The 18,087-nt window shown below is 38.9% G+C and overlaps 1 protein-coding gene and 1 long non-coding RNA gene across 3 annotated transcripts in view; one reads left to right on the top strand and one right to left on the bottom strand.

The window, feature by feature from the left end:
* Positions 1 to 18,087, bottom strand: part of LOC135084764 (uncharacterized) — a 33,481-nt gene that overhangs the window by 1,801 nt on the left and 13,593 nt on the right. The window contains exons 9-15 of the mRNA XM_063979503.1: positions 16,799 to 16,990; positions 15,937 to 16,080; positions 15,481 to 15,624; positions 14,638 to 14,795; positions 4,529 to 4,614; positions 3,072 to 3,177; positions 1,373 to 1,511 (exon numbers count right to left, since the gene is read on the bottom strand). Coding sequence (XP_063835573.1) covers positions 1,373 to 1,511; positions 3,072 to 3,177; positions 4,529 to 4,614; positions 14,638 to 14,795; positions 15,481 to 15,624; positions 15,937 to 16,080; positions 16,799 to 16,990 — 969 coding nt within the window. The remainder of the gene's footprint in view (positions 1 to 1,372; positions 1,512 to 3,071; positions 3,178 to 4,528; positions 4,615 to 14,637; positions 14,796 to 15,480; positions 15,625 to 15,936; positions 16,081 to 16,798; positions 16,991 to 18,087) is intronic.
* Positions 9,882 to 12,925, top strand: LOC135085087 (uncharacterized). 2 transcript variants are annotated; one of them, XR_010260020.1, is made up of 7 exons: positions 9,882 to 10,197; positions 10,802 to 11,012; positions 11,092 to 11,280; positions 11,397 to 11,644; positions 11,729 to 11,900; positions 12,198 to 12,294; positions 12,815 to 12,925. It is a non-coding gene; the product is annotated as an uncharacterized LOC135085087 (long non-coding RNA). The 2 variants fall into 2 exon arrangements; XR_010260021.1 differs by having other exon boundaries at positions 9,883 to 10,197; positions 10,849 to 11,012.

The following is an 18,087-nucleotide window of genomic DNA, read 5'->3' as shown; positions in this document are numbered from 1 at the left end:
AAAATGATGATGATGGTGATGATTTTAACGGGTCACCACCGGTCTTGTTGGTTGCTGACCATGCTCCCTTTTTTGCTCTCCCTATCAGAAGGGCAGAGCTTACCCACTAAAAATCTGATAGGTTCCTAAGGAGCTTTTAGTGGAACAGTATGTAAGAAGTCACCGTTGTCATTCGTAATCTGTTCTGGACACTGCCGTACTCAAGTACGCCTTATGTCTATAAGTCAGCCAGCCTTATTTTAAACTACATAACTGTGTGCAGCTGTGGCAGCCTTTTAGTAAGACAACATTTAGTTTGTCTATATTTAATTTTCAAGTATTCCTTCGATCCTGGACGCGGGCAGCGCAGAACCAATCGTGGAAATCCATCCAGCAGTGGCTGGAACGAACGAATTGTTCCTTGTAACGTACTTTCTTCCCCAACTTGTCTGGCCGTGGGGATTGTAGATCAAATGAAGTTTATTGGCGCGGTCTATCTATAAATATACTCAAAGGTGACTGACTGACATAGTGTTCTTTCTATCAAAGCACAGCCCAAACCACTGGACGGATCGGGCTGAAATTTGGCATGCAGGTAGATGATAAGACGTAGGCATCCGCTAAGAAAGGATTTTACGAAACTCCACCCCTAAGGGGGTAAAACGGGATCCACGCGTACGAAGTCGCGGGCGGCCGCTAGTTAGTAATAACATACTCTTTAACTATCCATTGCCTGTCATGTCGTCTCGTTCTTTCGCAAAGAATCACCATTTGATGAGAGCGAGAGCAAAAATGGAAATGGATAGTTAACAGTGTGGCCGTGTGTACGCTGATCCTCGAACTCGCGGACCCGCCTCTTCGGGCCCAAAAGATAAGGAGACATGTAAAGTGCCCCATAAGGGCTACCTTTTCTTTTTTTATTATTTTCTATTGACGTTCATAAGTGCCACTTGTGGTCTAAACTGAATAAATATTTTTGATTTTGATTTTGATTTCACAATCTCCCGCCATTCTGGACGTTGTGCTGCCAAACCTTCCAAGGCTTTCAACTGGGAGGGCTCAATGTCGCATATTTTCATGTACCGCTTCTGCACATCTTTGTACCTCAGTTGACCGCCATGTTTCCGCTTACCTTCCTCAAGTTCAGAGTAGAAGATGCGCTTCGTCCCTCTCCTCCGTCATACGTGATCATCATCATCATCATCAACAGCCCTTTACAGTCCACAGCTGGACTATGAGCCTCCTCCACTATAGTGGAGGGTTTTGCCATAATCCCCACGCTTGGCAGGCGGGTTGGAGATCGCAGTTTAAAAGATTGATGTTTTTCGGAGAGCGCTGCTGCCCGTTCTCCGTCTGCCACCCTTACCCTATGTAACCTGTAAATAGTACTGACCTGGCGTGGCCGGGGCGGCGCCTCCAGGCGAAGAACTCGTCGCCGAGGTTGAAGGTGAGGTTGCTGCGCATCACCACCTTCACCGGCAGCGTCGGCGCCGCCGTCGGGCGCGGGCGGGACCTAGGAGATGCTTCGTCGGCTGCGCGAGGACAAAACAGTTCAATACTTAGCCATACTTAAGAGCGTTTACGCCGTTTGGCGCAAAAACAGTACTTTTTCAACCCGTTACAATCATTAACCAGTTACATTACAAATATGTTATAGGCATAAATAATTAGGCAATTTCGTCGTCTAAATAGTTAGTTGAGAAAATATTTCGATTAGTATAGTATTTAAGAATTCTATCAAGATAAGTCCACACAGGTTTTCAAATTTCCACTTTAGCGTCAGTTTACAAGCTGAAATTTTTATAAAAATACTGTGAAAACGATATAAAAAAATTTTATATCCTATAGCATAAGTCCTTAGGCAAATAGTTCATTGAGAAAATTCTTAGATTTAAGGATTTTACAATAAGAAATCACAAATTCAAAGAACGCGAAATACCCAAAAATCAAAGTGAGTTTTACACCATTATTCTTCTTTAATTCAACATAAAAATAGCTTAATATAATAAAATATCATCTTCTTTAAAATATTTACTTTGAAACGATATATAATTCATTGATATTGTTTTGCTATAAACATTTGAAAACTATTAAAAAACGCCGCGTGCGAATCATTTCCAATGATGCCCCTTGAAACGCCGCGCTTCGCGTAAACGCTCCAACACATTACAACCATGAAATTACAAACTAAATCACCGCACTGAAATTGGAGTACTCCACTAGCTCCAATTGCTGGTGCATTTCAATAGCACAAAAATACTTAGCTACAGGGTGATTTTGCAAACAGTTGCCAAGAAATTTTAATATTTATTTTTAATCGGGGTAATTTTCGAAAAAAAAATTTTGAAGATACAATTCGCAGGTGCCCATATCTTAAGTTTTAAGTGATAGGGCTTATTTTCGCGCACTATAATGTCTATTAAGCTTTGCAGTTATCTGTGTGTACATATTTTTCTATCAACGAAATAAATTATCCACGTGTGCCAATTTTGAAACCGCGCACAGCGAATTGAAATAATTTGATATGAAAAAAAAAAGTTTTGTTTTCTTAACGTAAATCGAATAAGTTACTTATTCTAAGTCGCTCCTTAAAAAAATTACAACTGTGTGCAAACATTTTGCACATATACAGGGCGATTTTTGCTAATATACAGGGCGATTTTGCAGCAAAATCGCTCTGTATATTAGCCTTATGCCTTAGCTGTACACTCTCGTCAAAATCTAATCCGAGAACTCTCGCCCGAATTTCTCGCGAGACAGCCCCATAAATGCGAACAGCGAACCGAGAGCGAGCGAGCTATAGAACTAGCAAAATGATCTTGAACACAAAAGACTATAAGAATTAACACCCGTATTCACAAACATTACTATGAGGTCTCACAGTGTGCGTGGACGCACAGGGTGACACACGAATCACAGAGCTCTATTCAACGCTGTGCATCCGATTTGCTGCTGCATTTAAGCAAGCCAAGAGCTTCCTCTTTGTGGATAAAAAAAGCATCGTTTGTGAATTCGGGCGTAAGTCCAATTAACTATCCTGAAGATCATCTGATCTGGATAGTTGGTTCAAAATAAGAAACGGGAGAACTCACCAGTATCAGTTTCGGCCGCTCGCATCTCGATCTCGTCCTGCGCCTGCTGCTGCAGCGCGCGCTCGTTCGCGTTCGAGTATGACGTCAGCTGCGCGCGCGCCGGCAACTAGATTTATCACTTTTTTTTAGTTTTCACAGTAAAATATACCAATCTATAAAGGTCAAGACTGACTGACTCACTCACTCATCACGAAATCTCAAAAACTACAAGTGCTAGGAGTTAGAGATGGGTTATACTAGGTAAATTTGATACTAGGTGCACCTATTCCAAGTATTTATTAATACTCGATCCAAATACCTGTTCCACCTAGTACGTAGTAATTTAGCATACTTGACGCGACTAGTGCGGACTAATCCAAGTAATATGACTTTAAAATACAATTTTCTTTGAAAAGATACAACCGTAGTATGAATAATGCAATTTGAAATTGAATAATAATATAATTCCTCCCTTCATACTTCAACAGGCTTTGGACTGTCAACTTAAAAGTTGGCGTATTTAAAAGATATCAATTTCATAAAAATATTTACATACTTTTTTCTTATTTACATGAATATGGTTTGACTACGTTTGTGTGCGTTTGCTTCGTCGCGCTCAAATTTGTTTGGTTAGACAGAGACGGAGTGAATCTCTACGTTCGCACATAAGCTTAGCGAGAAATACTAGGTGCGCGTAATACACGACTACGGATTACGCAATAATAACCTCTATTACTTTCAGGGTAGGGTCGGAAATCGTGTAATTTATAAAATACTAGGTGGATCAAGTATTTTTTAAAATGGAATAGGTGCCGCCTAGTACTGTAAAATACCTAGTGTGTGGATCTGTTCTAGTAAATACGTCTCATCTCTACTAGGAGTCTCAAATTTTGCATGGGGGTTCCTTTTAGAACGTAGATGCTCACTAAGACGGGATTTTGTAAAATTCAACGCCTAAGGGTGTAAAACGCGTACGAAGTCGCGGGCGGCCTCTAGTATAAGATAATATAACGTTTTTGTGAAGGGGTAACTTTTATTGGCTGACAAACATAGTGAAGGAGTCCAAAATGAGAAGGCCTATGTGTAGCAAAAAAGTGTACTATAATGCGCAATACAGGCGTGATATAATAAAAAAAAAATACGAACACATCGACGGATGGAATAACTCCGTCTTACTTTAAAACCGCGATGCAGCTTTTAACCTACCGCCATCTAATGGTGAGCGTTATAACCACTTCGTGAAGAGATTTAGTAATGCATGTTGGAACCGCAGCATGGCGCTAGTGGTCTTGATCTAATCTTAATGTGGTATTTTTACAGTTTTTTTAATTATAAGTTACTGAATTTTGCAGATTTTCGCACGTGAATTTCGGTAAAGCATAGACTATTTGCGACCTTGGTGTATTACAATAAGATTTAAAATACATCGATGCTCCCTAAGCTAGACTTAGAGAGAAATAAATAATAAATAGACTGACCTGTTCATCCAGGTCGTGGTTGTGGTGCTTGTGCTTGCAAGCGTTGCGGCGCACGCTACCGTTCTCACTGCGGAACCGCGACTCGCCTGCACACAGACAGGATAATTGGTTATATAATAATAATAAAGTTATTTATTCGCTCCAAAATTACAGTAAGTCTTAACCTATTTAGAGATTACAATTCAAGTGAACTATTGGGTTAGGTTACGTCGGCAGCCGTACTAGTATAAACTGTGTCACAGCTGCCTGCGCCTCCCTCCCGAGGATCTGTATCATAATTCTTTTAACAGGAAAAGAACAAAACAATCTAATTAAATTAAATTAAAAAAGTAGGTTTAATGTTTGTTTACCACAATCAATCAAGTATGTGTGAGGTAAGTATATGTGTGTGCGTGCATGCAAAGGTTTGGTTTATGTAGGATATTGGAGAATTTTCTCCGTCTCATCGTAATTTAGATTTAATAACCAGTCACGTATTTTGTCTTTACATTCTTTCGATGTAAGGGGGTAAATATTATTTATTTTATTAGCAAAATTATAGAGAAATGAGCCAATCACATAGAAACTGCGCCCAGCTAAAAGTGTCCGGTGGGGCACGGGAGAGCATACTTTACTCTTGTTGCGCTTATATAAAGGTGCGTACACGAGGCTCTTATGTTTCCGCAGAATGGTATTAACAATAAACAGTTGTCTCACAGTCAGAACTACACATTCTTGGTAAATGAGAGATGTACTATACCTAAGTGGTTTTCCTAACATGACTTTGAGAATTGAGCGCTGAGCGCGCTCCAGGGGAAGTAATGTACTGGTGGAGGAGCCACCCCACGCAACAATGCAGTATTGGAGTAAAGATTGCACAAGAGCATAGTATACACAAACCAATGTATCACGATCAGCAGAGTTCCTCAGTTTACGGAAAATGGGCATTAGTTTTCTGATACGAGATGTTAAATTTTGGATATGCAGTGACCAATTAAGATGGTTATCAACAACTAATCCCAAATATCTAATGCTATTCGCAGAGATCAACTCAGGACAGCCACATGCATTATTAATTTTATCAAAACATTTATCTACATGCGCTCTTATACAAAAGTTAGAAGGAGGTAGGGTATTGATGCGCTGGGAAAAAGAAATATACTTAGTTTTTTCTAAATTCAATGTCAGTAAATTACTATCCAACCATTGACTAATTACTCCAAAGGCGTTTTCCGCATGGATTTTAACCTGTTCCCAGTCCTTCCCGTGTATAATTAATGCTGTATCGTCTGCGTAGGTAATGATGTTGCAGTTAGTTAAGGTGAGGGTGCATAAACTGTTGATGTAGATGAGGAAGAGTGTGGGGCCCAACACACTTCCCTGTGGCACTCCGTAAGTCAACTTCAAGTCAGAACTTCGGTATTCGCCTATTTTTACACATTGGGAGCGATTTGATAGGTAATCACGAAAAATGTCAAGGGCAAGACCTCGAACTCCAATCAATTCCAATTTATTTAGTAACAGTGGCACAGAGACAGTGTCGAATGCTTTTGATAGGTCAAGAAATATGCCTACAACTTTATATTTGTCATCAAGATGTTTAACTATAGTTTCAGTGAGCTTGAGAGTTGCGTCTTCTGTGGATTTTCCTTTAAGAAATCCATACTGGTTGGCAGCAATAACATTTGTTTTTTCTAAAAACTTCACCAGTCTAATGTTAAGTAGCTTTTCCAGTATTTTAGAAACTACAGTTAGTACAGAAATGGGTCTGTAGTTGCCGACACTGTCTCTGTTGCCATTTTTATGAATGGGATGAACAAGGGCCCTTTTTAGGATATCTGGAAAAACTCCATTGGACAAACACAGGTTAAACAGATAAGTCAATGGTGGAATTAGACTTTTCTTTGCATTTTTTAGGACAAGAGTAGGAATGTTATCAACACCAGTTGCACAGTCATTTTTTAAATTCATAATAATACTCTCAACTTCAGAGAAGTCAATGTCTAATAGAGCCATTGAATCTCTAGGTGAGTGTTGTAATGGAAAGGAATGGACTGTTGAAGGAAATACATTACCTCGTCGTTGCAATACAGCATTCGCATACGACTCGCCTATACCGGCAAAGAAGTTATTAACCAGATTTACTGATTCATGCGGACCCTGGGCAATTTGAAGTAGTTCAGAAGGTTGTAATCTTGTTGTTTTTAGGTTTGTTATTTTATTAATGGTGTTCCACATTCCTTTAGGGTTAGTTTTATTTTTCTTTATTTCATGTTGTTCGTATTCAGTTTTAAGTTTTTTTAATAGATTGTTACAGAAGTTCCGGTATCTAGAGTAAGTTAATTGTAATATAGCGTTATTCGGATCTGTTTTAGCTTTTTTGTGTAGTTTGTCACGGTTTCTAATACACCGCACGAGTCCTGGCGTGAGCCAAGGCTTAATGGTGCGATTACGATGTGGAACACAAATCAGTTTAGAATGAGCAGTGATTACCCGTGAAACTATTTTAACAAACATCTCGACTGCCAAATTAGCGTTGTTAGCTTGAAAGACTGCGCCAAAGTCAGTGACGTTTAGGTCCTTCGTTAAGTTAGGATAATTTATTTTAAATTAACTAGTTTTAGGCATGTCACGTTTTATTTTATGATCTAGAATAAAAACAAGTGGAGCATGATCAGTTATTAGTGAGTTTAATATAAAAGTTCGCGAGCATTTGTCTGATCTTAACACCACGTGATCAAGGCAATTTTCTAAACGGGTTGGTAGTATATGCGCTGGTAATAATCCATGACATGCCAAAAGATTTAAGTATTTGTCACAGTTAGGGTCATAACCACCCGGGGATATATTAATGTTTATATCACCGACTAAAACCACAGATTTTACAGACGCCAGGGATGATAAACAGAGATCTAGGCTATCGCAGAAGTTGTCAGTGTTTTTGTATGATGGTGATCGATACAAGGCCAAGACAGCAAGTTCATTATTATAAGTTAGTAGTAGACTATTTGCGTCTTTTATTCCGGTTTCTATTAAAGTATTATGTTGAATATCCGATTTAACATAAATGACAACACCATCATTCTGATTTTGGTAATCAGAGGTATAGTGCATATACCCAGGCAGTTCCGGTACAGTTGAAGATTTACTCAACCAACACTCGGTGAGTACTAGGATATCACATTGAAAAGCAATCCTATCAAGTAGAACGAGGAACATGTCAAAGTTGCAGTTTAAGCTACGAATATTCGTATGTATTATCTTGATAGACCTTTGAAAGGTTGTGCTAAGATTAGACAACTCCTCAGGTTCACATATAACCGATGAAGACACTTCCATACGATCAATGTCATTAGAAATATTAACTAGAGGATCCACAAGAACAAATAACAGTACAACGTGCAAAACCGATGCGTGCTGGATCCTCTCATCAGCAGTAGAGACAATACCTTTATAATTTCAAAAGTGCAAAATATGCATGTAAGTAGTATGTAAGTAGCATTAATAGCGCGAGTAGTGCGAGTATGTGGTGTGTAATTGTCGCTTTTGTGTTGATCATACAGTGACGTCATGTTTGAGAGCAGGATATGCAAAAGTGAGGTGCATGCAATATATGCGAGTGGGACATTAGTTACAACAATGCAATGCACGGATAATAGTAGTGGTATGGTATAGTTCGTAAATATAAGATTTTGATACTTGACTGATTGAATATAACTATGTGTACAGTAGATAAATTCAATGTAAAAATTAAGATAAATAGAGATATTACTCCACAAATCACTCGGGTAGTTGTTAATCCACCGGTGCAGTCATTTCACCAGAGAATGAAGTAGTTTTTCAAGGTCAGCCTCGGAGTCGATGCGGCGGCACGGGGCGCCCTCCTCCTTGCGCAGGAACACCTTGCCGTGAGCAGTCCAGCAGAAAGCATAGGAGTGATTCTTGCTGAATTCACGAGCTAAGAAATATATCTTCCTGGTGGTCTGGGTTAGGCTTTCTGCAACGAAAACTGGCCTTTGCTCACCTTCTATTTTAAGATCTCCAGTATTTAATTTCTTTTCCCTTCTTGTATTGTTGAGAGCCTTCACAGAGGTTAGTACCTTGTCTTTAAGGACAACCGTAGTGAAGTCTACAATAATTGGCTGGTTGGTGTCCTTTTTGGTTTTCAGGCGAAAGACATCACGGATCTGGGACTCATCAACACGAACATTAATTGAGTCACCTAGCCTTTGAACCAAATTTACTAGATCTTGCTTATTTTCCTTTTTTTGGGATGGTATATTCCTAATTTCGATACTCGCCTGTCTCTGTGTTCTTTCCAGATTCTCAACTTTTAGCTCAAGGCTCTGGATATAAGCTAGGTGGGCTTTCCTTTCAGACTCCATCGTGGAAAGTTTATTTTTCATGTCTTCATACTGCTTTGATATAAAGTCCATTGAGGTCATTATGTCCATGTTTTGTTTTTGGATATCTTTCACAGTTTGCTGAATTGTGCTTTGTTGCCTAGTTAGGGTTTCAATAGATTTTTTTATCTCTGCCATAAAGGTTGACATTTCGTCATCATGATGACGTTTGCGGAGTCGAGGCCTGTTACTCGCATTTGCACTTTCGTTCTCCGTGTCGGTAGCTGGCGCGGTTATACAAATAGTGTAGGGAGGCCTATGCCTATAATTATAAACTTCAAGTCGGAAAAAGGATAAGTAGATCATTGTGAAGAACATACCCAGATAGCAAGCGAACTTGCTGCAAACATGATTTTTATTTGAAATTAGATTGTCACGTCAAATATGACAAATCAAGTTTGTGGCAATATTGCTGTAAGCTTTTTGATTTAGGTATGATGTTTCAAGGCTTTTTTAATTTTGAAGCAAGTTTGCATTTTGCGCTATGTTTCAAAGATGAAGTATCAAGTTTGTTTTTTGTTTGTTACAAACTTGCGTTAAACTGTCATACGCATGGAGCAAATAATCAGTGTTGCCAGAAGGTTACTTTTGTAACCTTTTAGGTTACTTTTGAACTGCATTGGTTACACTAATGAAAAGGTTACTTTTAGGTGATTTTTCAGAAATTGTAGAATTAACTTTTACAGGTTATTCAGTAAAAATATTAATAGTGACAATTTAAAAATTATGTCATAAACTGCATTTAAACATGAATTTGATTTATTATTTATTAAAGACAATGAGTTTTAGCAAATGTTTTTTTGATAATAAAACGCAAATCCATGAAACGGTTTTATACGACCGGTCACTTTTCGGTCTTCATGGAATGGTCAAAATTTCGAATTTAGGTAAACATGAACCATCCATGAACAACCTTACACAATCGCTCCGCACCCCCCCCCCCCCCGTATGAAGGTTACTTTTTATTCAAAAAGGTTACATTTTTTTATATTTCTGGTAATTTCTGACAAGACCCGACTGGCAACACTGCAAATAATCACTAGTGGTCATACGCCAACGTCACTCGCCCGAAGCCATAAAAAAGAAAACAAAAACTTCCGGTTCCGGAAGAAAAAACAGCCAAGTGTTTTGCACTTTTGCAGCATACTCTCTTCTAATCTGTGTTTTGCAGTGCACAAAATCAGTGGTAGAACGTAGAACCTACAAGGTTTTTTGTTTTGCACGGTGTTTTATTTAATAAACGCTTCTGTTGTGCGAATTGGACGCGTGACGTGCTGAAGATTAAAGGTTAGTTCATTTATTTTTACTTTTACAAACAGAATTAATGATAATTATGTAGTTCATATCTATCCCTTAAACCTTATTTACCTACTTTCAAACCCAGGCAACGTGTTCCAAGTGTTCCTAACCCTAAATAGTTCCTGCATGTTCGATCCTGTTTAGTTATGCATATTACTCAATATCTATTTCTAATTATCTATGTGTAACAGAAAGGTGTTATTGTAAGTTGTAAATGTACATCGTGGACCCTGTCTTGCACTGCAATTGGAAAATAATACATAAATAGAACGTCTAAAATTAACAAATATCCTCAAATAAAATAAATTAATTGCTGTACAGTGACTGACATTGATGGAAAAGTCATAGTTTTTCCTTTCAATAATTATCATGTTGCTAAGAAAATGCTACACTCATAGCACTTCAAAATTGTAAATGTAAATATAAAATACCCCCTAAACATCCTATCCACCTTATCATGTACTTTTATCCTACCTCGTTTAATTCTTAAAATTGTTAGTTATGTCTTAGCAAAGGTAACATAAATTTCCTCCTACATACCTATCTATTATTATATAATATAATTATAATTAATAGTGTTATTTGGTTTCAGACTTTGCATAATGGAATCAAAAAAATTTTTTTTGTTTACATTTTTAGATGAAGATGATGCTCCTGGCATAGTTTCATCAAAGTGGTTAAGATACCAACACTTGTTATTACCCTAATGTATGCACTGAAGAAATCAAAAACAAACTTGAAGAAGATGCCTGCACCTGAAGCAACATGGTCACAATATCAAATAAAAATACTTAAAAGTTATGGTAAAATAATTTTCTTTATTTTTGTATTGCAAAGTTATAACTAGATTCTACTATTGTGAGACTTTTTTATTTATTTCAGAAACTTATGGCGAAGCACGATTACATTTAAAAAAAGCGGAAGAAACCTGAAATTTGGACTCAGACGAAGCAGAAAATGATGTTACAAATGAAGTGACAGTGGACATAATGTCTGCTGTAAATTACCCAGTCACCTCCGGTTCTAAAGAGGCCAAGCAAACACAACTCAAAGCTGTTAACTGCCAATCAGGTAACAGGTTTTTATAACATGCAATGAGCTTCTCTCGTCAAAGATGCAATGCGACAAAATTTCATATTTTCACTTGTTTTAGTTATGACTTTTCCATGTTTTTTTATTTGTTACAGAGTGCATTACAAACAAGCAATATGCTATACAGCAGAGTCATATGATTCAGATTGTGTCAGACCTAGCTAACCAAATGGCTGAAATCAATAGAAAATTGGATTTACCGTTAGCTAGGTCCGAAGAAACATTTTCACCAACAGATGACAATGCAGGTCTTTCAGAACTTTTGTCAAGTCTACCAGTAAAGATATTGCAAGTTTTAATAATTTCGATGACCATTTAAAAATAAACAAGAATACAGGCAATAGTATGTATAAATTAAATACTTAAACACAGGGCAAATTTTATTATTCTATGAAAACATTCTAATGCTACTTTAATTAAATTTCAGATGTCATTTTTGTCTGGTATTGGCGGCAGAAATGTAAGAAGCCTTACGACTAATATGTTCAGACGAATAATTCTAGATGATGTAGCCGAGTTGTATTCGTTAACTGGGAAACAGATGAAAAATTCGAATAAAAAGTCATTTATGAGTACAGAGACCTATAAATTAATCTTTCGTAAGTACCTTTATTTTATTACAAACTTATACAGGGTGTAAATGAATTCATAGGCAACCTTGCAGGGGGTGGCTCAGACCATCATTATGAACTTTTCCTATGACCAATTTTTCCTGTTTTCATACAAAAACTGATCACGAAAATAAAGTTGTTCATAATGATGGTCTGAGCTTCCCCCTGCAAGGTTGCCAATGAATTCATTAAGATACACCTGTATATCTCTCAATATACCTACTACTATTATTTTCTGAATCATTCGTGTTTGTTAGTGTTAATTATTTCTATTTTATTTTTCAGAAATATGTAGAAAAATCAACGAAGATGTAACTGAAGACAGTCTAAAAGAAATTATAAGTGATTGGCTAAATCAAGCTAAAGTTAGACTTTCAAGAAGGTAAGATTTAATTTATTTACATTAGATGTATTTTATTTTACACTAGCGACCCGCCCCGGCTTCACACGGGTACATGTATTATACATATGTATAAAACAAAGTTGCTGTCGCTGTCTGTTCCTATATACATATGCTTAAATCTTTAAAACTATGCAACGGATTTTGATGCGGTTTTCAACAATAGTTAGAGGGATTTATGAGAAAGGTTATATAATAGAACCCCATACGAATCCGGGGCGGGTCGCTAGTTATACATATATTACATTATTATTACACAAGGGACAGACAGACAGCGACTTTCTTTTATACTATGTACCTAGTGATTTACAAATTTTAGATGTGCTCCTTTCAGAATTTTAACTAATAACCCCTTACCCTTATAGTAGTTTTTAAGGATTACTATAAATATATTTATTTCAGACATAGTTCATAATTTTGTTAGTAGTACAGAAACTTATACAATTAAATGTAAAATAATGTCTTAACCTGTGGTAAATATACTTGTTTCTTTTTGTTTCAGAGCAGAAACACAAAATAAAGAAAAAAACCAATAGCGGCGACCATGAAACCGATTTTTTCTCATTTAAAGTAAGATAAGATAAAAGTATAAATAATAAAAAAATATATGTTATGTTTGTTGTTTTATTTAATGTCAAACATGCATATTCATTGCAAGTTTGTTAAGGCAAACTTACATATTATTTATACAGGGTGTTAGGTAAATGGGTATATGAGCCGACACTAGCCCATGTTAACATGGGCATATAAATGGTATGGTGAAGTCAGAAATTTGATGTCATCATTTTATTTTTTTACATTTTCATACAAAATAAATTTTATAAAATCCGATTTGTATGAAAATTAAAATAATTAAAATGAAGATATCAATTTTCTGACTTCACCATACCATTTATATGCTCATGTTAACATGGGCTAGTGTCGGCTCATATACCCATTTACCTAACACCCTGTAGAAGCAGACATAATGCAAGTTTGTTAAGGCAAACTTACATATAATTTATAGAAGCAGACATAATGCAAGTTTGTTAAGGCAAACTTACATATAATTTATAGAAGCAGACATAATGCAAGTTTGTTAAGGCAAACTTGCATATACTTTATAGAAACACATTAATGCAAGTTTGTCGCTCGGAAACTAGAAAGTTTGATTTAAACTTGCCTCAAGTTTATATACTTGCCATGGCAAATTTGAAACAAAGCTTCATTTTTGATACATCAAACTTACTGCAAGTCAGATTCAAGTTTAAATTGTTATCTGGGTATAGCTAATGTATCTTACTATAAGCCTCAAAAGAAGGTCTAGGTGATCAAAGGGCACCCAAGTGTTGCCTGGAGTCCACTTTGATTACCCGGGAGTCAAAGTGGAATAAACCGATCTGAGAGTTGCGGGTAGCGCAAGACCGTTTGTTGTGGAAATCCTTGGGGAAGGCCAACTCCACTCCAGAACCTGAACCAGAACCAGTGCCGCCCCATCGGCCCTCAGTTCAAGTGGATGCAGGCCACTACCAACCACGCGATATGAAAATAATAGGGATGTTTCCTGGGTCAAAAAGCAAGAGTTTTAATTAGTCCGTCAGTTAACTTATCAAAAAATACTCTACACGTATTTTTCACTTTTTCAAAATAATGAAAATTTAAAGAGATAAAGCGCGCCAAAGTTCATAAGAAGAGGCCCGTGACGTCAATGCTTGCATAAAAGTGCCGCACGTTGTGACGTCGTGCGGAACTTCAACGCACCATAACTATATAAATATTTGTTAGATTGACAAATAAAAATATACGTGTCCAATATTTTTTGATATTAAACATGACGGACTAAAAAAATTTTTTTAGGAAACTAGCCTATTGGGGGAGTGGACGTCCTGTGGCTGAAATGATGATGATGTAACTAAAGTAGAAAGAAAGAAGAAAGAAATAGATTTTATTAACACAGTAAGCACAAACATATACAATAATAACACAAAACGAATACAGTTAAATAGGGCCACTGTGTCAATAGGCTCCCGCTCAGCATTTATCCTGACATGCTCGTGAGGGCATGTCAAGAAACTGGTCTTCCGCGAGAGCCCTTGTTGTGGCTTCGCGCATCCCTTCGGACAGACATCGACTCGAGTTCGATATCTCTCAAAAGGGGTGAGCGAAGCAGGGACATGTAATGTCATGTAAACACAACGCATTTTTAAAACAAAAACAGAAGTAACACGATAACAAAAAACAAAGAGAAAAAAAAAAGAAAGAACAGTAACATAACACAGACAATAATTAAAAAGTGGCAAATTTGGTGCTAACCAAGAAAAAAAAAGTAGGTGCAATGCCACTCACCCATAGGCCACAGCTCGTAGCTAGCCCTGTCCCGCTCTACCCCGTTGTCCTGCGTGTCTCCGTCCCGCTTGGGCTCGCCGCTCGCCAGCATGGGAGCCTCCTCTATCGAAGCAGGCTCCACTTTTAGGCTGTCTTCGTCGGAGGATACTTTCTGCATTCTGAGGACAGATGGTGATGATTTGTTGATGTTTGATAGACTGATGACCTGAGAATTATATTCTATTCTAAAGTATTCTTTAATTAAGACAGCACTTAGTTTTAAGCACTTTTAGTTATAGTAATTTCATGTATGCGTGTTTGTCTTGTTGGTTGTCCTAATAAAAAAAAAAAATAAAGTAACAAAAAAAAATTCGACAATGCTTTGATAGTTTCGTTTTGCAATCACATTAGGCAGGTCCCGCAATAATTTAACGTTGATTTAACGGCGTACAATACTGACATCTGAATATGAGACCTGATAGATAAGCACAGTGCTCAGTCACTTTAGTGTTAATAAGGGTTCCGTTTTTTGCCATTTGGCTACGGAACCCTAAAAAGGCGATAAAATGTGCAATTATTCTAGAAAAAAAATGTTTAGTCTCCTCTTCTTTCACCTGTCTTCATCTCTCTCCCCCGCAACTTCAATAAGGCGTCTCTCTCAGTTGCGTGTTTTTAGCTAGTTCTATCTCTTTGCTCGAAGCCCTAAACTTGTTTCACTGAGGCTGAGTTGCACCACCTAATTTTAACGGTAGCTATGACGATAACCGGTGATTTTTGTATGGAGTTTGACAGATTTTTGACGTTTGTCAAAGTTAAAGGTAAATGGTGCAACTCACCCTTACTATATGTGTGTACTGCTCTCACCTGTCGTCATCTCTCTCCCCCGCGACAGTCTTCTCTCCTAGTAACTTCAGTAAGGCGTCTCTATCAGCCGCGTCGCTCTCAGCAATCTCGTTGACGTCACCGAGTGCGTTGAGTTCGCCGGCGGGCGCGGGCGGCGCTGTGGTGCTGTTAGTGACGTCACTACGCTCGCTCAGTCTGCACTGCTCTCACCTGTCGTCGTCCCTCTCCTCCGCAAGTCTTCTCTCCTAGTAGCTTTAATAAGGCGTCTCTCTCAGTTGCGTGTTTTCAGCTAGTTCTTTCTCTTTGCTCGAAGCCCTAAACTTGTTTCACTTAGGCTGAGTTGCACCACCTAATTTTAACGGTAGCTATGACGATAACCGGTGCTTTTTGTATGGAGTTTGACAGATTTTTGACGTTTGTCAAAGTTAAAGTTAAATGGTGCAACTCACCCTTACTATATGTCTGCACTGCTCTCACCTGTCGTCGTCTCTCTCCCCCGCAACAGTCTTCTCTCCTAGTAACTTCAGCAAGGCGTCTCTATCAGCCGCGTCGCTCTCAGCAATCTCGTTGACGTCACCGAGTGCGTTGAGTTCGCTGACGGGCGCGGGCGGCGCTGTGGTGCTGTTAGTGACGTCACTGGGCTAGTTTTATGTCTGCACTACTCTCACCTGTCGTCGTCTCTCTTCCCCGCGATGGTCTTCTCTCCTAGTAGCTTTAATAAGGCGTCTCTCTCAGTTGCGTGTTTTCAGCCAGTTCTTTCTCTTTGCTCGAAGCCCTAAACTTGTTTCACTTAGGCTGAGTTACACCACCTAATTTTAACGGTAGCTATGACGATAACCGGTGCTTTTTGTATGGAGTTTGACAGATTTTTGACGTTTGTCAAAGTTAAAGTTAAATGGTGCAACTCACCCTTACTATATGTCTGCACTGCTCTCACCTGTCGTCGTCTCTCTCCCCCGCAACAGTCTTCTCTCCTAGTAACTTCAGCAAGGCGTCTCTATCAGCGGCGTCGCTCTCAGCTAGTAAAGTGACGTCACTGCGCTCGCTCTATGTCTGCACTGCTCTCATCTGTTGTCGTCTCTCTCCCCCGTGACATTCTTCTCTCCTAGTAACTACAGCAAGGCGCCTCATCAGCTGTTTCGCTCTCAACAACTTCGTCGACGTCACACACATTAACTGGGCTAGTTCTATGTCTGCATTGCTCTCACCTGTCGTCGTCCCTCTCCCCCGCAACAGTTTTCTCTCCTAACAACTTCAGCAAGGCGTCTCTATCAGCTGCGTCGCTCTCAGCTAGTAAAGTGACGTCACTGGGCCCGCTGTATGTCTGCACTGCTCTCACCTGTCGTCGTCTCTCTCCCCCGCGATGGTCTTCTCTCCTAGTAACTTCAATAAGGAGTCTCTATCAGCCGCGTCGCTCTCAGCAATCTGGTTGACGTCACCGAGTGCGTTGAGTTCGCTGACGGGCGCGGGCGGCGCTGTGGTAATGTTACTTACATGCAGACGACACTGCACTCTTGGTTCATGGTGATAGCTGGGTGAACGCCAAAATCAATGCGGTAAATGCTATAAAGATTGTGATGAAGTGGTTATCCACTAACCTACTTACCCTTAACTTAGATAAAACACGGCTTGTTCGATTTGACATATCAAAATCTAAAAACCTTGACCCTGATTCCGAGCACGTGATTGTCCACACTTGTCACGAAAACTCCCCTGGCATTTGCCAATGTAAACCACTAGAATTGGTTAGTAGTATGAAGTATCTGGGGGTCCATGTAGACGCGGGACTTGACTGGCATGTTCAAATTGAAAAAACTACGGAAAGAGTTCGGAAACTTATATACATTTTTAAAAATCTTCGCAATTCAGCTGACCGAAGCACACTTTTCACCGTCTACCTTGGATTATGCCAGTCAGTCATCTCATACTGTGTTCCTGTATGGGGCGGTGCTGACAAAACTGCACTGATAAAACTTGAACGTGCTCAACGTGCTGTCCTCAAGGTCATGACCCGGAAGAAGCGTATGTTCCCAACCAAAGAACTGTACGCCGATTGTAAAGTTCTCACAGTGCGGCAACTTGCTATTCTCCGTTTGGTTCTGCGCCGACACCGGACTCTGCCGTTCAACCGCCTGATCGCAGCACGGCGAAAGGGAGCAATGAGAGCGTGCCCCCTGATTCGGTGCCGTACGTCGTGGGCAAAAAGACAGCACAAAGCCTTAAGCTCTAAATTGTATAATACAATTAATAACTCTACGAACATTTATTCTCTGACCACACACGAGGTCAAACGAGTAGTAAAGGAACTATTACTTGCTCTAAATTACAATGAGACTGAAAATCTTTTAACATAAATACAACACAACAATAACACATTCCCAAACCCACTTCCACTTTGACTCAGACACACACACACACACAGACACACACACATCCACACACACACACACACACAGCCACAGCCACATACACACACACACACACACACACACAGACACACACACACACACACATACATAGTGAGCAGCAAGCATAACATAAAAGCCACATGTAAAATTAAATTTAAGTAATTACAATGTCTCCAGAGGAATCACTGTTCTCTAAGATACAGGATATATCCTAGTTTAG

Source organism: Ostrinia nubilalis, chromosome 27, assembly GCF_963855985.1.
Source record: "Ostrinia nubilalis chromosome 27, ilOstNubi1.1, whole genome shotgun sequence".
In the NCBI taxonomy this organism is placed as follows: domain Eukaryota; kingdom Metazoa; phylum Arthropoda; class Insecta; order Lepidoptera; family Crambidae; genus Ostrinia; species Ostrinia nubilalis.
Note: the sequence above shows the minus strand (reverse complement) of the source record. Positions and strands in the feature narration are given on the sequence as shown.